Genomic DNA, 17625 nt, shown 5'->3' on the forward strand with positions numbered 1-17625 from the left:
AGCTCAAAAAAAACGTAATGTTAACTTGTAAAAAACTTGCATGTAGGTCTAACATCATTTTGCTCTCATCATTTACCACAAAACCGAAACCAGTAACACAAACCTAATTAACAAAACCTAGCAAATACATGATGGATTCACATCAGACACGTTTCCTTTTGTCATACATATATTCCTCACAAAACCCCAAGATATTTTATCAATATCGCAAGAGATGGATCAGAACTTTGGTCTTTGTTTCTATAATTTCTGTACATTTGTACTCTATACATATGGCAAAACTGTATCAAGATCGGCTCATCCTCAAAAAGGCGGATGCCAATCACAGGGAGTAGAGTGATGTGGACTACCTATGAGCTAAGAATGTTTAAAAGAGAAACTCTGTTCTGGACTAATTTCCTGAACAGATCTCCTGCTCCATTCTGAAGATCTTCGATACTGCACTCTAACTCCTGCAATTGCTCCTCCTTGCAGACAATTGCCTTCTTCTTGTAAAATGCCTTGCAGACAAGAGACTGCTTTGGCATTTCAATTTGCTTCAACAAGAGATGGAGTGTGGACTCCAACAGAGAGATGCTGATCTCTCTTGCCTTGGTCAATAGGATGACCATCTTGTCGAATGCAGGCTTCTTGGCAGACTTCTTGAAATGTTTCCTGGCCTTCTTCGCCAAGCGAGTAAAAGACTGGATCTTGGCTTGAGCAGCTGCATCATCTCTTTTCCTTAGAGCTGCTTGCAACTCTTGGATGATGACCACCATCTCGGCGAAGGTCTCTTGCATGTTGCTGCAGAGATCTAACAGCTCAACAGAGCATCCCATCTCTCCATCCAACATCTTCCTCTTCTGGGAGGAGCAAACTTGGTTGCTTGGTAGGCAAATAATCTCTTCAAGACCATCGTAGATGTTTGCAAGACTCCTGAGACCATCGCACATCGTGCTGATGGAACTGGAGGAAGAGATGCTTGCTTCTAGGAGGTGGAGCTCTTCCTCGACCTCGGTCTCACTGACGTGAGGCCTAGAAGGCAAACTAATCGATCTTTGGTGGAAAGCCATATCTGAGCTTGAAGCTTTTCGCTGTCTAGTGGTTAATGAGAGGAGGAGAAGCAGAAAATAAGAGCTTCTTGTTTGATGTATCTACCCATTCTGCTGCCACCTATTTATACAGAAGATGTGTACAGCTGTGTTGTGGTATCTGATTGGTAGACATGAAGAATCATGCCAGTACATCTCCCACATGCTGTCTGCTATGCCTCAAGATCTGCCAGACGCATAGAGATCGCAACACTAAAGTCTTCTCATGTTTAGTACATTGTTTTCTGTGCCTACCGTCCTTGAGATGAGTCATCACATTATCATGTTCCAGCAATTGGCAGCAAGAACCAATCAAAAAAATGTGGTTTAGTCTGACGGTGGATCTTGGCACAGTTGCACGCCCATGCCATTGCTTAATGGATCGCTAACCTAACATTTAGCTGTGACATACCTGTATTCAATAAGGTGTTTTCCTTGGTGGCCCTTGCATCTGGCATGTTTAGGTCATGGAAACAAGATCCACTGCAAAAGATACATGTTAGCGGTTCAACATGCTATCCCCATAATTTATTTTCAGCTTGAGGCTTTCAGCCACCCACCGTGTGTGCAGCATGACCATTTAATATCCAACCATTGCAGAGACTAGCTATTGATATGTGCCTATTCTTTTTCAATGTTTTTGTACGCTATTATTACCTCTTAGTCATACTATTACCTCTTAGTCATACTAACTGATTCTCAGACACCCCGGGAATGAGCACACCCCAGGAATGAACATATAAAGTGTCGACTGTTCTTTCCGTGCATTATACGGAAAGGACCAAAAAGTTTGTGCACTGACAAGTCTGGATTAGGTCTTGCTCAGATTATTGTTAATACTGTAGAACATGCAAAAAGTTCTGGTTCTGGAGTAAATGTTTTTTCTTATGTTGTCACCTTCAATGCTTAAATGATAAAGATGTTAAAATTTGAGTACACTCATTTGAACTTCGTTGTATGAAAAATAAATATATACAATTGTAGTGGCAGAGTAGTGCACGGCCATGTGGTGGTGGTGGAGAATCTGGATAATAAAATTGATTGATTGGGACCTTGTGACTTTGATCTGGCATGTTTCATGCATAAGGAACAAGATCCACTTAACGTGGGCATCAAAATAAACTATACTGGGATCACAAACACGTCTTCAAGGATGAAATGGTCAAATGGATCAAAACTTTGGTTTCACTTTCTATTTCTGTAGTACCATGTACATTTATACAGTATAGTTGTATGAAGATCAGCTATTCCTTAAAAGGCGGATGCCGATCGGAGGGCGCCAAGAATGACTTGGGAGTATCTATGAGCTAAGGATGTTGAGTAGAGAAACTCTGCTCTGGATTAATTTCCTGAACAGATGTCCTGCTCCACTCTCAAGATCTCCGATACTGCACTCTAACTCCGACAATTGTTCCTCCTTACAAACAACCGCTTTCTTCTTGTGAAATGCCTTGGAAACAAGAGATTGTTTAGGCATTTCGATTTGCTTCGACACGAGATGGAGTGTGCACTCCAGGAGAGAGACAGAGACCTCCCTGGCCTTGGCCAATAGCATGACCATCCTGAAATCTGCAGGAGCCTTCTTCGTGGCCTTCTTGAAATGGCTCCTGGCCTTCTTCGCCAAGTGGGTGTAAGACTGGATCTTGGCTTGAGCAGCTGCAACATCCCCTTTCCTTAGAGTCACTTGCAGCTCTTGGATGATGGCCTTCATCTCGACGAAGATCTCTTGCATGGCACCGCAGAGATCAAGGAGCTCGAGAGAACGTTCCATTTCTCCATCAAATATGTTCCTCTGCTGGGAGGAGCAAACTTGGTTGCTTGGTAGGCAAATAATCTCTTCAAGAGCATCGTAGATGTTTGCAAGATTCCTGAGACCATCGCACATCGTGCTGATGGAATTGGAGGAAGAAATGCTTGCTTCTAGGCTCTGAAGCTCTAGCTCGACTTCGGTCTCACTGACGTGAGGCCTAGAAGGCAAACTTGTCGATCTTTGGTGGAAAGCCATGTCTGAGCTTGAAGATTTGCTCTGTATTGTGGCCGAAGAGAGGAGGAAGAAAGAAGAGCTTCTAGTTTGATGCATCTACCATTCTGCTGACGCCTATTTATACAGAAGATATGTGTACAGCTGTGCTGCAGCATCTGATTAGTAGACATGAAGAATCATGCCATTACATCAGCCTTGAGATCTGGCAGAAGCATAGAGATCCCAACACAAAATCGTCTCATGTTCACTCTATCATGTTCCACTAATTGGCAGCAAGGACTAATTAACAATGGTATAGTTTGATGATGGATCTTCACATAGTTGCATGCTCAAGCTATCATTTTAGTGGAATCTTGTCAGTTCAAGCCCTGAGAGTTTGTCCCCCATCTTCAAGGCAAGTTTATGCCGCTCTGCTGTCTTGTTATTGTTTCATATATTTATTAGTATATGGGCCTATCGGAAGTGTCTTAATTATCAGGGGCAAACTCGCACACGAGGATCAATTTTTTGTGTGTGTTAGACGATGTGCATTATCATGTGCATGATTACTAGCCCTCTTCGTTCTTAGCCGCTGGCATGCTGTAGCCGTGTCTTAGTTGTTAGTTGCAAACTCATCTGCACGAGGGTGTCGACGTGTGGTTTCGGCTTGCTGGTGTAAGGAGTCATTGACTTCATTCGCATGTTCCAGCGTTGTGCTATCTGGTTCTGCTAACAGCTGTTGTCCAACCTTACATTCTTGACTCTTCATAACATCGCTGGCATTTTTCAGTTGCATGCTTGCAATTCATCTAGTAATGCTAACAAATGTAGAGGTGTTCAAGTGCAAAAACTTCTTTGTGGCCCAAAAATGCTTACATGTTCTGTGAATTGATATTAAGCGTGCGTATATATATGAACAGTTGGACAAGATTATAGTTAAAGAGGCACGGTTCTAAGGTTTTTTGACAAATATGTTGGTAAATTTCCTCACAAGTCTCTTAGCTACATGAGTTTTTTTTAGTGTATACAGTTGTAATGGATTTTAGTGGCGTTCGTCTACAATGGAAGAGGGGTGAAGAAACAAACAAAAGTATAGTACCATGCCTTGATGAGGCAAAATATTTCCATTTTACAGTAGAGATTTTATTGTTGTTAATGTGTTAACATTAGGATATGGTCTCTCATAAATCCATGATGTTCAATCCCATAATCATCTCCCATTGAAATACCAAATAGACATCATGCAGAAGAAACCAGCATACAATTTTTTTTCATTTGCTAATATAGATTATTTCTGTTATTAAGAACATTTTTTATTTCATTTTATCATTTAATCCATGCATCACAATTAGTATCAGCAATGCAAACTTATCATATGAATAAGAATAACAAGGTAGATACATACCAAAATAATAACTGAGCTTATGATGGACAGCATTTGCAACTATGAAGGGAATCTGGCTAGGTGTGACGCAACCATCAACCATGTGGCTTCGACCTGGGGTGTCCTATGCATGATCAGTGAGATCCACAAAATAAGGATTGTGGGCTAATCAAGAATATTCAGGTATAGCTCAAAAAAAACGTAATGTTAACTTGTAAAAAACTTGCATGTAGGTCTAACATCATTTTGCTCTCATCATTTACCACAAAACCGAAACCAGTAACACAAACCTAATTAACAAAACCTAGCAAATACATGATGGATTCACATCAGACACGTTTCCTTTTGTCATACATATATTCCTCACAAAACCCCAAGATATTTTATCAATATCGCAAGAGATGGATCAGAACTTTGGTCTTTGTTTCTATAATTTCTGTACATTTGTACTCTATACATATGGCAAAACTGTATCAAGATCGGCTCATCCTCAAAAAGGCGGATGCCAATCACAGGGAGTAGAGTGATGTGGACTACCTATGAGCTAAGAATGTTTAAAAGAGAAACTCTGTTCTGGACTAATTTCCTGAACAGATCTCCTGCTCCATTCTGAAGATCTTCGATACTGCACTCTAACTCCTGCAATTGCTCCTCCTTGCAGACAATTGCCTTCTTCTTGTAAAATGCCTTGCAGACAAGAGACTGCTTTGGCATTTCAATTTGCTTCAACAAGAGATGGAGTGTGGACTCCAACAGAGAGATGCTGATCTCTCTTGCCTTGGTCAATAGGATGACCATCTTGTCGAATGCAGGCTTCTTGGCAGACTTCTTGAAATGTTTCCTGGCCTTCTTCGCCAAGCGAGTAAAAGACTGGATCTTGGCTTGAGCAGCTGCATCATCTCTTTTCCTTAGAGCTGCTTGCAACTCTTGGATGATGACCACCATCTCGGCGAAGGTCTCTTGCATGTTGCTGCAGAGATCTAACAGCTCAACAGAGCATCCCATCTCTCCATCCAACATCTTCCTCTTCTGGGAGGAGCAAACTTGGTTGCTTGGTAGGCAAATAATCTCTTCAAGACCATCGTAGATGTTTGCAAGACTCCTGAGACCATCGCACATCGTGCTGATGGAACTGGAGGAAGAGATGCTTGCTTCTAGGAGGTGGAGCTCTTCCTCGACCTCGGTCTCACTGACGTGAGGCCTAGAAGGCAAACTAATCGATCTTTGGTGGAAAGCCATATCTGAGCTTGAAGCTTTTCGCTGTCTAGTGGTTAATGAGAGGAGGAGAAGCAGAAAATAAGAGCTTCTTGTTTGATGTATCTACCCATTCTGCTGCCACCTATTTATACAGAAGATGTGTACAGCTGTGTTGTGGTATCTGATTGGTAGACATGAAGAATCATGCCAGTACATCTCCCACATGCTGTCTGCTATGCCTCAAGATCTGCCAGACGCATAGAGATCGCAACACTAAAGTCTTCTCATGTTTAGTACATTGTTTTCTGTGCCTACCGTCCTTGAGATGAGTCATCACATTATCATGTTCCAGCAATTGGCAGCAAGAACCAATCAAAAAAATGTGGTTTAGTCTGACGGTGGATCTTGGCACAGTTGCACGCCCATGCCATTGCTTAATGGATCGCTAACCTAACATTTAGCTGTGACATACCTGTATTCAATAAGGTGTTTTCCTTGGTGGCCCTTGCATCTGGCATGTTTAGATCATGGAAACAAGATCCACTGCAAAAGATACATGTTAGCGGTTCAACATGCTATCCCCATAATTTATTTTCAGCTTGAGGCTTTCAGCCACCCACCGTGTGTGCAGCATGACCATTTAATATCCAACCATTGCAGAGACTAGCTATTGATATGTGCCTATTCTTTTTCAATGTTTTTGTACGCTATTATTACCTCTTAGTCATACTATTACCTCTTAGTCATACTAACTGATTCTCAGACACCCCGGGAATGAGCACACCCCAGGAATGAACATATAAAGTGTCGACTGTTCTTTCCGTGCATTATACGGAAAGGACCAAAAAGTTTGTGCACTGACAAGTCTGGATTAGGTCTTGCTCAGATTATTGTTAATACTGTAGAACATGCAAAAAGTTCTGGTTCTGGAGTAAATGTTTTTTCTTATGTTGTCACCTTCAATGCTTAAATGATAAAGATGTTAAAATTTGAGTACACTCATTTGAACTTCGTTGTATGAAAAATAAATATATACAATTGTAGTGGCAGAGTAGTGCACGGCCATGTGGTGGTGGTGGAGAATCTGGATAATAAAATTGATTGATTGGGACCTTGTGACTTTGATCTGGCATGTTTCATGCATAAGGAAGAAGATCCACTTAACGTGGGCAACAAAATAAACTATACTGGGATCACAAACACGTCTTCAAGGATGAAATGGTCAAATGGATCAAAACTTTGGTTTCACTTTCTATTTCTGTAGTACCATGTACATTTATACAGTATAGTTGTATGAAGATCAGCTATTCCTTAAAAGGCGGATGCCGATCGGAGGGCGCCAAGAATGACTTGGGAGTATCTATGAGCTAAGGATGTTGAGTAGAGAAACTCTGCTCTGGATTAATTTCCTGAACAGATGTCCTGCTCCACTCTCAAGATCTCCGATACTGCACTCTAACTCCGACAATTGTTCCTCCTTACAAACAACCGCTTTCTTCTTGTGAAATGCCTTGGAAACAAGAGATTGTTTAGGCATTTCGATTTGCTTCGACACGAGATGGAGTGTGGACTCCAGGAGAGACGCAGAGACCTCCCTGGCCTTGGCCAATAGCATGACCATCCTGCAATCTGCAGGAGCCTTCTTCGTGGCCTTCTTGAAATGGTTCCTGGCCTTCTTCGCCAAGTGGGTGTAAGACTGGATCTTGGCTTGAGCAGCTGCAACATCCCCTTTCCTTAGAGCCACTTGCAGCTCTTGGATGATGGCCTTCATCTGCACGAAGATCTCTTGCATGGCACCACAGAGATCTAGGAGCTCGAGGGAACCTTCCATTTCTCCATCCAATATGTTCCTCCTCTGCTGGGAGGAGCAAACTTGGTTGCTTGGTAGGCAGATGATTTCTTCAAGACCATCGTAGATGTTTGCAAGAGTCCTGAGACAATCGCACATCGTGCTGATGGAATTGGATGAAGAGATGCTAGCTTCTAGGCTCTGAAGCTCTAGCTCAACTTCGGTCTCACTGACTTGAGGCCTAGAAGGCAAACTTGTCGATCTTTGGTGGAAAGCCATGTCTGAGCTTGAAGATTTGCTCTTTATTGTGGTCGAAGAGAGGAGGAAGAGAGAAGAGCTTCTAGTTTGATGCATCTACCATTCTGCTGACGCATATTTATACGGAAGATATGTGTATAGCTGTGCTGCAGCATCTGATTAGTAGACATGAAGAATCATGCCATTACATAAGCCTAGAGATCTGCCAGAAGCATAGAGATCCCAACACAAAAGCCGTCTCATGTTCACTCTATCATGTTCCACTAATTGGCAGCAAGGACTAATTATAAATGGTATAGTTTGATAGGGAATCTTCATATAGTTGCATGCTCAAGCTATCATTTAGTGAAACCTTGTCAGTTCAAGTCCTGAGAGTTTGTCCCCCATCTTCAAGGCAAGTTCATGCCGCTCTGCTGTCTTCTTATCGTTTCGTACATTTATGAACGAGTCTATGGGCCTGTCGAAAGTGTGTTAATTATCAGGGGCAAACTCACATGCGAGGACCAGTTTTTTGTGCTGAATGATCTAGACAGCTTGATCATGTGTGTCATGACTAGCCCTCTTCATGCTTTGCCGCTGGCATGCTGCAGCCGTGTCTTAGTTGTTAGTGGCAAACTCATCCGCACGAGGGTGTCGACGTGTGGTTTTGTCTTGCTGGTGCAAGGAGTCATTGACTTCATCCGCATGTTCCAGCGCTGTGCTATCTGGTTCTGCTACCAGCCGTTATCAGGGGCCAACCTTACACTCTTGGCTCTTCATAACATAGCTGGCATGTTTCAGTTGCATGCTTGCAATTCGTCTAGTAATGCTAAAAAATGTAGAGGTGTTCAAGTGCACAAACATCTTTCTGGCCAAAAAATGCTTACATTTTCGGTGAATTGATATTAAGTGTGTGTGTATATATCGTCGCCAATGAGTGACAAGATTATAGTTGAAGAGGCACGGTTCTTAGGTTTTTTGACAAATATGTTGGTAAATTTCCTCACAAATTCTTAGCTACATGAGTTTTTTAGTTTCTATGATTGCAATGGATTTTAGTGGCGTTCTTATACAATGTAAGAGGGGCGAAGAAACAAACAAAAGTACAGTACCATGCATTGATGAGGCAAAATATTTCTATTTTGTAGAAGAGATTTTATTGTTGTTAGGTCATCCTCCCCGGCGACACGGGAGGCGACTAGGGTTACCCCGCAATGCCACTTCTAGCCCCCTCATCTTCCTCGCCGCCACCAGAGGAGGCCACCGGGCAAGCCAGTGCAGCTGCCGGTGAAGGTGGCGGCGGCGAGTTCGTCGATATGGTCTCGGCAAAGGGAGTGGGGCTCTAGGGCGGCGGCCTTGCTTGGAGAGGGGACACCATCTTCGCGGCTGGCGGTGCTCACGGTAGAGGGTCGGTGTCCTCGGAGGCGACGGCAGGCGCGGTTCATGGCCGGCGGTTATCCTAGCGTCAGATCTAAAGTTTCCTATCTGGTCCACTTCCCACCGGATCTCGCGTCCATGATCTTGTCTCACTGGACTAATGGTGGCTGGGCAGGTGGTGTGAGTTGGGTTCGGGAGAAATCCTTTGGTGGCTTCGCCATCCACGTCGGTGGCACCGCCTGCGGGCGCTACTCCCCTCCTTGGAGGCACCGACGAGATCCCTTCTTCACACCCCTCTTCTCCAACCCAAAGTTAATTCCTGTTATCCTTTGCGGATGCGGCGACGGCAGCGCTCGGTGTCATTACCTCCATGGGGGCGCCGTTTGGCTAGGAGAGGCTGATGCATGGTGCCATGTCCTGAACCCCCCCCCTCCCGGCAAAAGTCCAAAATCCGCGTGATTGGGCGGCGGCGATGCCTTGCGCGTCGTACCCTTCGTGAAGGCGCCGTCTAGGGAGGCTAGGCGTGTTCAGGAAAAGGTTGTACTGGCGGTGGGATCCGGGTGGCAAGGGGAGGTGGCGGTGGTGCGGAGGTTCGCAGGTGGTGTGGCGTGTCATCTTCCGCGTGAAGATGATGAGTATTAGCGACATGAGGCAGCTGGATCTCGACGACGGAAGTGTCTGGATGGACGAGCGTAGGGTGGTGGCGTTGTTTGACGTCGTAGCGGCGTCGATGGCAGGACTGGCAAGGACGGTGCGACAATACCTGCTCTGAAGATAGACCGGTGGAAGATGGTGGTGACGACCCATGAGAGTGCGTCAGACCCGTTTGTGCCCCACACTTAGTACGTGGCTTGGTTCGGGCCTCCGGTTTTAGATGTTAGGCTTAGGTGAGAGGTCTGGGTATTCGGCTCAGGCTTACTGCATCCCTTCATCAACTGGATAGAAGTTGCGACACATGTCGCCAGGACGGCGGATTCAGACATATTGATGTATTACCTTGTAATGTCCTTCTGAATAATTAATAAAATGGCTACATGCATCTCCCACATGCAGGCCGGGGTCATACTCCTTTTCGAAAAAAATGTGTTAACATTAGAATATGGTATTCTCATAAATCCATGACGCTCAATCCAATAATCATCTCCCATGAAATACCAAATAACATCATGCAGAAGAAACCAGCATACATTTTTTTCAGATGTGAATATAGATTATTTTATTATTAAGAGCATTTTTTATTTAATTTTTTCACTTAATCTATCCATCACAATTAGCTATATGATTTTATCAGCAATGCAAACTTATCCTATGAAGAAGAATAACAAGGTAGATACATACCAAAATAATAACTGATCTTCTGATGGACAACATTTGCAACTATGAAGGGAATCTGGATAGGTGTGACGCAACCATCAACCATGTGGCTTTGACCTGGCGTGTCCTATATATGCATGATCAGTGATATCTACAAAATAAAGATTGTGTGCTAATCAAGAATCATTTGCACCTAAAAAAAAAGAATCTTAAGGCAATTTTAACTTGTAAAAATCCTAGCAAATACACATTTCCTCTTGTCATGCATATATTCATCAGAAAGCCCCAAGAGACTTTATCAATTATCGCAAAATCTGAGATGGATCAAAACTTTGGTCTTTGTCTCTATAATTTCTGTACATTTGTACTTTATACATATGGCAAAACTGTATCAAGATCGGCTCGTCCTCAAAAAGGCGGATGCCAATCACAGGGAGTAGAGTGATGTGGAGTATCTATGAGCTAAGAATGTTTAAAAGAGAAACTCTGTTCTGGACCAATTTCCTGAACAGATCTCCTGCTCCATTCTGAAGATCTTCGATACTGCACTCTAACTCCTGCAATTGCTCCTCCTTGCAGACAATTGCCTTCTTCTTGTAAAATGCCCTGCAGACAAGAGACTGCTTTGGCATTTCAATTTGCGTCGACAAGAAATGGAGTGTGGACTCCAACAGAGAGATGCATATCTCTCTTGCCTTGGTCAATAGCATGACCATCTTGTCGAATGCAGGCTTCTTGGCAGACTTCTTGAAATGTTTCCTGGCCTTCTTCACCAAGCGAATAAAAGACTGGATCTTGGCTTGACCAGCTGCATCATCTCCTTTTCTTAGAGCCAATTGGAGCTCTTGGATGATGACCATCTTCTCGGCGAAGGTCTCTTGCATGGTGCTGCAGAGATCTAACAGCTCAATGGAGCATTCCATCTCCCCATCCAACATGTTCCTCTGCTGGGAGGAGCAAGCTTGGTTGCTTGGTAGGCAAATGATCTCTTCAAGACCATCGTAGAGGCTTGCAAGACTCCTGAGACCATCGCACATCGTGCTGATGGAATTGGAGGAAGAGATGCTTGCTTCTAGGCAGTGGAGCTCTTGCTCGACTTCGGTCTCACTGACGTGAGGCCTAGAAGGCAAACTTATCGATCTTTAGTGGAAAGCCATATCTAAGCCTGAAGCTTATCGCTGTCTCGTGGTCGATGAGAGGAGGAGAAGCAGAAAATAAGAGCTTCTTGTTTGATGTATCTACCACTCCGCTGCCGCCTGTTTATACAGAAGATGTGTACAGCTGTGTCGTAGCATCTGATTGGTAGACATGAAGAATCATGCCATTGCATCTCCCACATGCTGTCTGCTATGCCTTGAGATCGCAACACTAAAGTCTTCTCATGTTTAGTACATTGTTTTCTGTGCCTACTGCCCATGAGATGAGTCACCACATTATCATGTTCCAGCCATTGGCAGCAAGAACCAATGAAAAAGATGCTCGGTTTAGTCTGACGGTGGGTCTTGGCATAATTGCACGCCCATGCAATTATTTAATGGATCGCTAACCTAGCATTTAGCTGTAACATGCCTTTTGATAAGGTATTTTCCTTGGTGGGCACTGCTGGGTATCACAAGTTAGAGCCTCGACGGTCGATGCTGGCATGTTTAGGCCACGGACACAACATCCACTGCACAAGATTCACGTTTTTTCAGTTTGAGGCTTTCAGCCACCCACTGTGTGAGTAGCATGACCATTTGATATCTAACCACTACACAGACTAGCTTTTGATGTGTGTCTAGTTTTTTCAATGTTTTTGTACAGTCCTGTTACCTTTTAGTCGTACTAACTGATTCTCGGACATCGGCATCTTTACTTAGGTGAAGTTTGAAATAACAAATAAGCATATAAAGAATCGGTTGTTCTTTGTGTATTTTTTTTCTCGAAAAGGGTTCTCTGTGTGTTGAGAATCACTATATGGAAAGGAACAAAACTTTGTGCACTGGCAAATTTGGATTACGTCTTGCTCAGATTATTGTTGATCCGGTAGAACATGCAAAAAGCTTGGTTCTAGGGTAATTTTCATTTTGTTCAATGCTTAAATGATATAGATGTCAATGATGTTTAAAATTTGAGCGCACTAATTATGCCAGACTGCACAGCCATGTGGTGGTGCTGGACAATAAAATTGATTGATTCTGCCGAGTACAAGTTGAGGCCATTTGACTTTGAGCTGGCATGTTTCATGCATAAGGAACAAGATTCACTAACCATGGGCTTCAAAATAGACTATACTGGGATCACAAACACGTCTTCAAGAAAGAAATGGTCAAATGGATCAAAACTTTTCTTTCTCTTTTTGTAGTATCATGTACATTTGTACAGTATAGTGTATACATATGGCAAAATTGTATGAAGATCAGCTATTCCTTAAAAAGGCGGATGCCAATCGGAGGGCGCCAAGAGTGACTTGGGAGTATCTATGAGCTAAGGATGTTGAGTAGGGAAACTCTGCTCTGGACTAATTTTCTGAACAGATGTCCTGCCCCACTCTCGAGATCTCCGATACTGCACTCTAGCCCCAACAATTGCTCCTCCTTGCAAACAGCTGCCTTCTTCTTGTGAAATGCCTTGGAAACAAGAGACTGTTTAGGCATTTCGATTTGCTTCGACAAGAGATGGAGTGTGGACTCCAGCAGAGACACAGAGATCTCTCTAGCCTTGGCCAACAGCATGACCATGCTACAATCTGCAGAAGCCTTCTTCGCGGTCTTCTTGAAAAGATTCTTGGACTTCTTCACCAAGCGGGTGTAGGACTGGATCTTGGCTTGAGTAGTTGCGTCATCACCTTTCCTTAGAGCCACTTGCAGCTCTTGGATGATGGCCTTCATCTCAACGAAGATCTCTTGCATGGCGCTGCAGAGATCTAGCAGCTCAAGAGAACCGTCCATTTCTCCATCCAACATGCTCCTCTGCTGGGAGGAGCAAACTTGGTTGCTTGGTAGGCAGATGATTTCTTCAAGACCATCGTAGATGTTTGCAAGAGTCCTGAGACCATCGCACATCGTGCTGATGGAATTAGAGGAAGAGATGCTTGCTTCTAGGCTCTGAAGCTCTAGCTCAACTTCGGTCTCACTGACGTGAGGCCTAGAAGGCAAACTTGTCGATCTTTGGTGGAAAGCCATGTCTGAGCTTGAAGATTTGCTCTGTATTGTGGTCGAAGAGAGGAGAAAGAAAGAAGAGCTTCTAGTTTGATGCATCTACCATTCTGCTGACGCGTATTTATACAGAAGGTGTGTGTACAACTGTGTTGCAGCATCTGATTAGTAGACATGAAGAATCATGCCATTACATCAGCCTAGAGATCTGGCAGAAGCATAGAGATGCCAACACAAAAGTCGTCTCATGTTCACTCTGTCATGTTCCACTAATTGGCAGCAAGGACTAATTAACAATGGTATGGTTTGATAAGGGATCTTCACATAGTTGCATGCTCAAGCTATCATTTTAGTGGAATCTTGTCAGTTCAAGCCCTGAGAGTTTGTCCCCCATCTTCAAGGCAAGTTTATGCCGCTCTGCTGTCTTGTTATCGTTTCATACATTTATTATGAATGAGTATATGGGCCTGTCGAAAGTGTCTTAATTATCAAGGGCAAACTCGCACACGAGGATCAATTTTTTGTGTGTGTTAGATGATGTGCATTATCATATGCATGATGACTAGCCCTCTTCGTGCTTAGCCGCTGGCACGCTGTCGCCGTGTCTTAGTTGTTAGTGGCAAACTCATCTGCACGAGGGTGTCGACGTGTGGTTTCAGCTTGCAGGTATAAGGAGTCATTGACTTCATCCGCATGTTCCAGCGTTGTGCTATCTGGTTCTGCTAACAGCTGTTGTCCAACCTTACATTCTTGACTCTTCATAACATCACTGGCATGTTTCAGTTGCATGCTTGCAATTCATCTAGTAATGATAACAAATGTAGAGGTGTTCAAGTGCACAAACTTCTTTGTGGCCCAAAAATGCTTACATTTTCTGTGAATTGATATTAAGCGTGCGTGTATATATGAAGAGTTGGACAAGATTATAGTTGAAGAGGCACGGTTCTAAGGTTTTTTGACAAATATGTTGGTAAATTTCCTCACAAATTCTTAGCTACATGAGTTTTTTTAGTGTATAGGGTTCTAATGGATTTTAGTAGCGTTCTTATACGATGTAAGAGGGGCGAAGAAACAAACAAAAGTATAGTACCATGGCTTGATGAGGCAAAATATTTCCATTTTACAGTAGAGATTTTATTATTGTTGTTAGGTCGTCCTCCCGGGCGACACCGGAGGCGACTAGGGTTACCCCGCTCCACCGCTTCTAGCCCCCTCATCTTCCTCGCCGCCACCAGAGGAGGCTGCCGGGAAAGCCAGTGCGGCCACTGGTGAAGGTGGCGGCGGGGATTTCGTCACTCCGGTCTTGGCAAAGGGAATGGGGCTCTAGGGCGGCGGCCCTGCTTGGAAAGGCGACGCCACCTTCGCAGCTGGCGGTGCTTATGGGAGAGGGTCGGTGTCCTCGGGGACGATGGCAGGCGTGGTTCATGGCCGGCGGTGTGCTCCGGCGGTTCTTCTAGCGTCAGATCTGAAGTTTCCCGTCTAGTCCACTTTCGGCCGGATCTCGTGCCGGTGATCTTGTCTCACCGGGCTAATGGTGGTTGGGCATGGTGGTGTGAGTTGGGTTCAGGAGAAATCTTTTGGTGGCTTCGCCGTCCACGTCGGTGCATCACCTGCAGGCGCTGCTCCCCTGCTTGGAGGCACCAACGAGATCCCTTCTCCCCACCCCCTCTTCTCCGACCCAAGGTTAATTCTTGTTATCCCTTGCGGATGCGGCGGCGGCAGCGCTCGGTGTCGTTACCTCCATGGGGGCGCCGTTTGGCTAGGAGAGGCTAGTTTGTGGTGCCAAGTGGTTAATTCCGACTCCTGACCCCCCCCTCCCCCACCCCTTCCCAGACGAAAGTCCAAAATCCGCATGATTGGGTGGCGGCGATGCCTTGCGCGTCGTAATCTTCATGAAGGCGACGTCTGGGGAGGCTTGGGTGTTTGAGAGAAGGCTGTTCTGACGGTGAGATCTGGGTGGCAAGGAGAGGTGGCGGTGGTGCGAGGTTTGCAGGTGGAGCGGCGTGTCATCTACCACGTGAAGATGACTAGTATTGGCGGCATGTGTCAGCTGGACCTCAACGACAGAAGTGTCTCGATAGATGAGCGCAGGGTGGTGGCGTTGCTTGGTGCCGTGGCGGTTTCGACGGCAGGAGTGGCAAGGACGATGCGTCAATACCTTCTCTTAACATAGACCGGTGGAAGATGGTGGTGACGACCCATGCATGAGAGTGCGTCAGACCCGTTTGTGCCCACACCTAGTATGTGGCATGGTTAGGGCCTCCGATTTTAGATGTTAGGCTTTGGTGAGAGGTCTGGGTATTTCGCTCAGGCTTACTGCATCCCTTAAGGTACTGTTAACTTGTAAAAAAACTTTCATGTAGGTCTAAAATCATCTTGCTGTTATCATTTACCACAGAAATGAAACCTGTGACACAAACCTAGCAAATACACGATGGATTCACATCATACACATTTCCTCGTGTCATGCATATATTACCGAAAAAGGCTTTCGCCCCGCTATATATATAAAGCAAAGATCCACAACAAACCTAGTACAACTGCACGCCAACACAACCCACACACCCAAGGCATGATACAAAGATGCTGAGGGCAGCAACACCACCCCTAGCACTACAAGAGTAACCGGAGATCTAAGCCGTGAACATGCCACCGCGAAGAAGTGAAGCCGCATATGACGAACCGAGGGCTCCAAGGCGGCGCCTTCAGAAAGGGAACGACACCGGAGCGCCGCCACCGCCCGACACGAAGGTCAGGGTTTCCCCTAGAGCAACCTGACGGGCAATGAAGGCCGCGACGACGCCTTCAAGAAGGTAACGATTCGCCGCCGCCAGTCCGTCCGAAGATAGAGCAGGTTTTCACCCCGGCCAACAATCACCACCACCGAACGCCACACCCCGGCATCCATGCCGCCCACACGGCCATGGTCACCAGGCAGCACCAAGCCACGAGCTCTGCCCATGAGCACCGCACTACCACCTCCAGGGCCGCCGCCCTGGCATCCAAGACCTTGACACCACCTCACCCGAGACCGGCACACTACTCCACCCAAAGAGACGAATGGAAAGGTCCCGGCTTTCGCATCCCTGGGCGACCCCCAGCACCGAGACCCAAGAGGCCGGCCGAAATGGGCCTCCATCTCCTTGTCCTGCTGCACCGGGCACGAGACGGGCTCAGTCCTGCAGCCGGGCGCGAGACGAGGTCGGTCCTGCTGTCGGGCGCGAGACGAGCTCGGTCCTGCTGCCGGGCGCGAGACGAGCTCGGTCCTGCTGCCGGGCGCGAGACGAGATCAGTCCCGCAGCACCGGGCGCGAGACGGGAGATGGACCATAGCTGGGAGAGGACCAGCCTTTCGACGAAGGTAGCGTCCGAACGACGAGGAGAGGAATCGAAGGCCAAAACAGGCCGCTTCCCGACAAGCCGACGCCGGATGTACGGCCGCTGCCGGGAAATAACCCAAACCACCGCCATGAGCCACCACCACGTCGTGGCCATGCAGCGACCCGACCGGCCGCTGCCAGCACCCCGGGCCCCCCGTCGGCGAGCAGGGCCAGATCCGGACGAATCTGACCATGCCGCAACAAGCACCCACCAGCCACGCCCTCAAGATCCACCTAGCCAACGAGTAGAGGAGGAAGAAGGAGGGCGCCCACCTCTGTCGCGTCGCAACCCCGTGCTGCTCACAGCTCCCAGTGCCAGATCGGGCGCAGGAGCAGCAAGCACGCCTCTCCAGCCAGCAGCTCGACGCGCTGCGGAAGCCACCAGTCGTCATCGACGGGATGGCACCCGCCGCGCCGCCGCAACCCACCAACCGCGGTGCCCTGGCCCGTGGAAGCGGCCCGCACCGGCACCACACGCGAGGGGGCGAGAAGGCCCGCCGCCGCCGCCGCAGTCCAGGCTTTGCCTGGTCGCGCCCTGTGGCGGCGGCGGGGGAGGAAGGGGGCGGGAGGAGGGGAGGAGACCGGCGGCGGCTAGGGTTCCCTCCCCGTCGCCTGCGGGGGCGACATGGGAGGGGTGGGTCGGGGAGGGGTCCCGAACCACTGCAGGGGTCTGTCATGCATATATTCATCAGAAAGCCCCAAGAGATTTTATCAATTATCGCAAAATCTGAGATGGATCAAAACTTTGGTCTTTGTTTCTAGAATTTCTGTACATTTG

General features: G+C 46.4%; 3 protein-coding genes across 3 annotated transcripts; all 3 read right to left on the bottom strand.

Annotated features, from left to right (window-relative positions):
• Nucleotides 1–2164: 2164 nt before the first annotated feature.
• LOC119282407 lies at nucleotides 2165–3824 on the bottom strand. Its single transcript, XM_037562642.1, has one exon. The coding sequence runs from the start codon at nucleotides 3148–3150 to the stop codon at nucleotides 2371–2373; it is 780 nt and encodes a 259-aa protein (XP_037418539.1). The 5' UTR covers nucleotides 3151–3824; the 3' UTR covers nucleotides 2165–2370.
• Nucleotides 3825–6834: 3010 nt separating this feature from the next.
• Nucleotides 6835–8140, bottom strand: LOC119282408. Its single transcript, XM_037562643.1, has one exon. The coding sequence runs from the start codon at nucleotides 7755–7757 to the stop codon at nucleotides 6975–6977; it is 783 nt and encodes a 260-aa protein (XP_037418540.1). The 5' UTR covers nucleotides 7758–8140; the 3' UTR covers nucleotides 6835–6974.
• Nucleotides 8141–12656: 4516 nt separating this feature from the next.
• Nucleotides 12657–13545, bottom strand: LOC119278636. Its single transcript, XM_037559970.1, has one exon. It carries the CDS (start codon nucleotides 13493–13495, stop codon nucleotides 12791–12793), a length of 705 nt encoding a protein of 234 aa, XP_037415867.1. The 5' UTR covers nucleotides 13496–13545; the 3' UTR covers nucleotides 12657–12790.
• Between the last annotated feature and the right edge of the window lie 4080 nt (nucleotides 13546–17625).

The sequence above is a fragment of the Triticum dicoccoides genome, chromosome 3B, assembly GCF_002162155.2.
Source record: "Triticum dicoccoides isolate Atlit2015 ecotype Zavitan chromosome 3B, WEW_v2.0, whole genome shotgun sequence".
NCBI classification, from domain to species: domain Eukaryota; kingdom Viridiplantae; phylum Streptophyta; class Magnoliopsida; order Poales; family Poaceae; genus Triticum; species Triticum dicoccoides.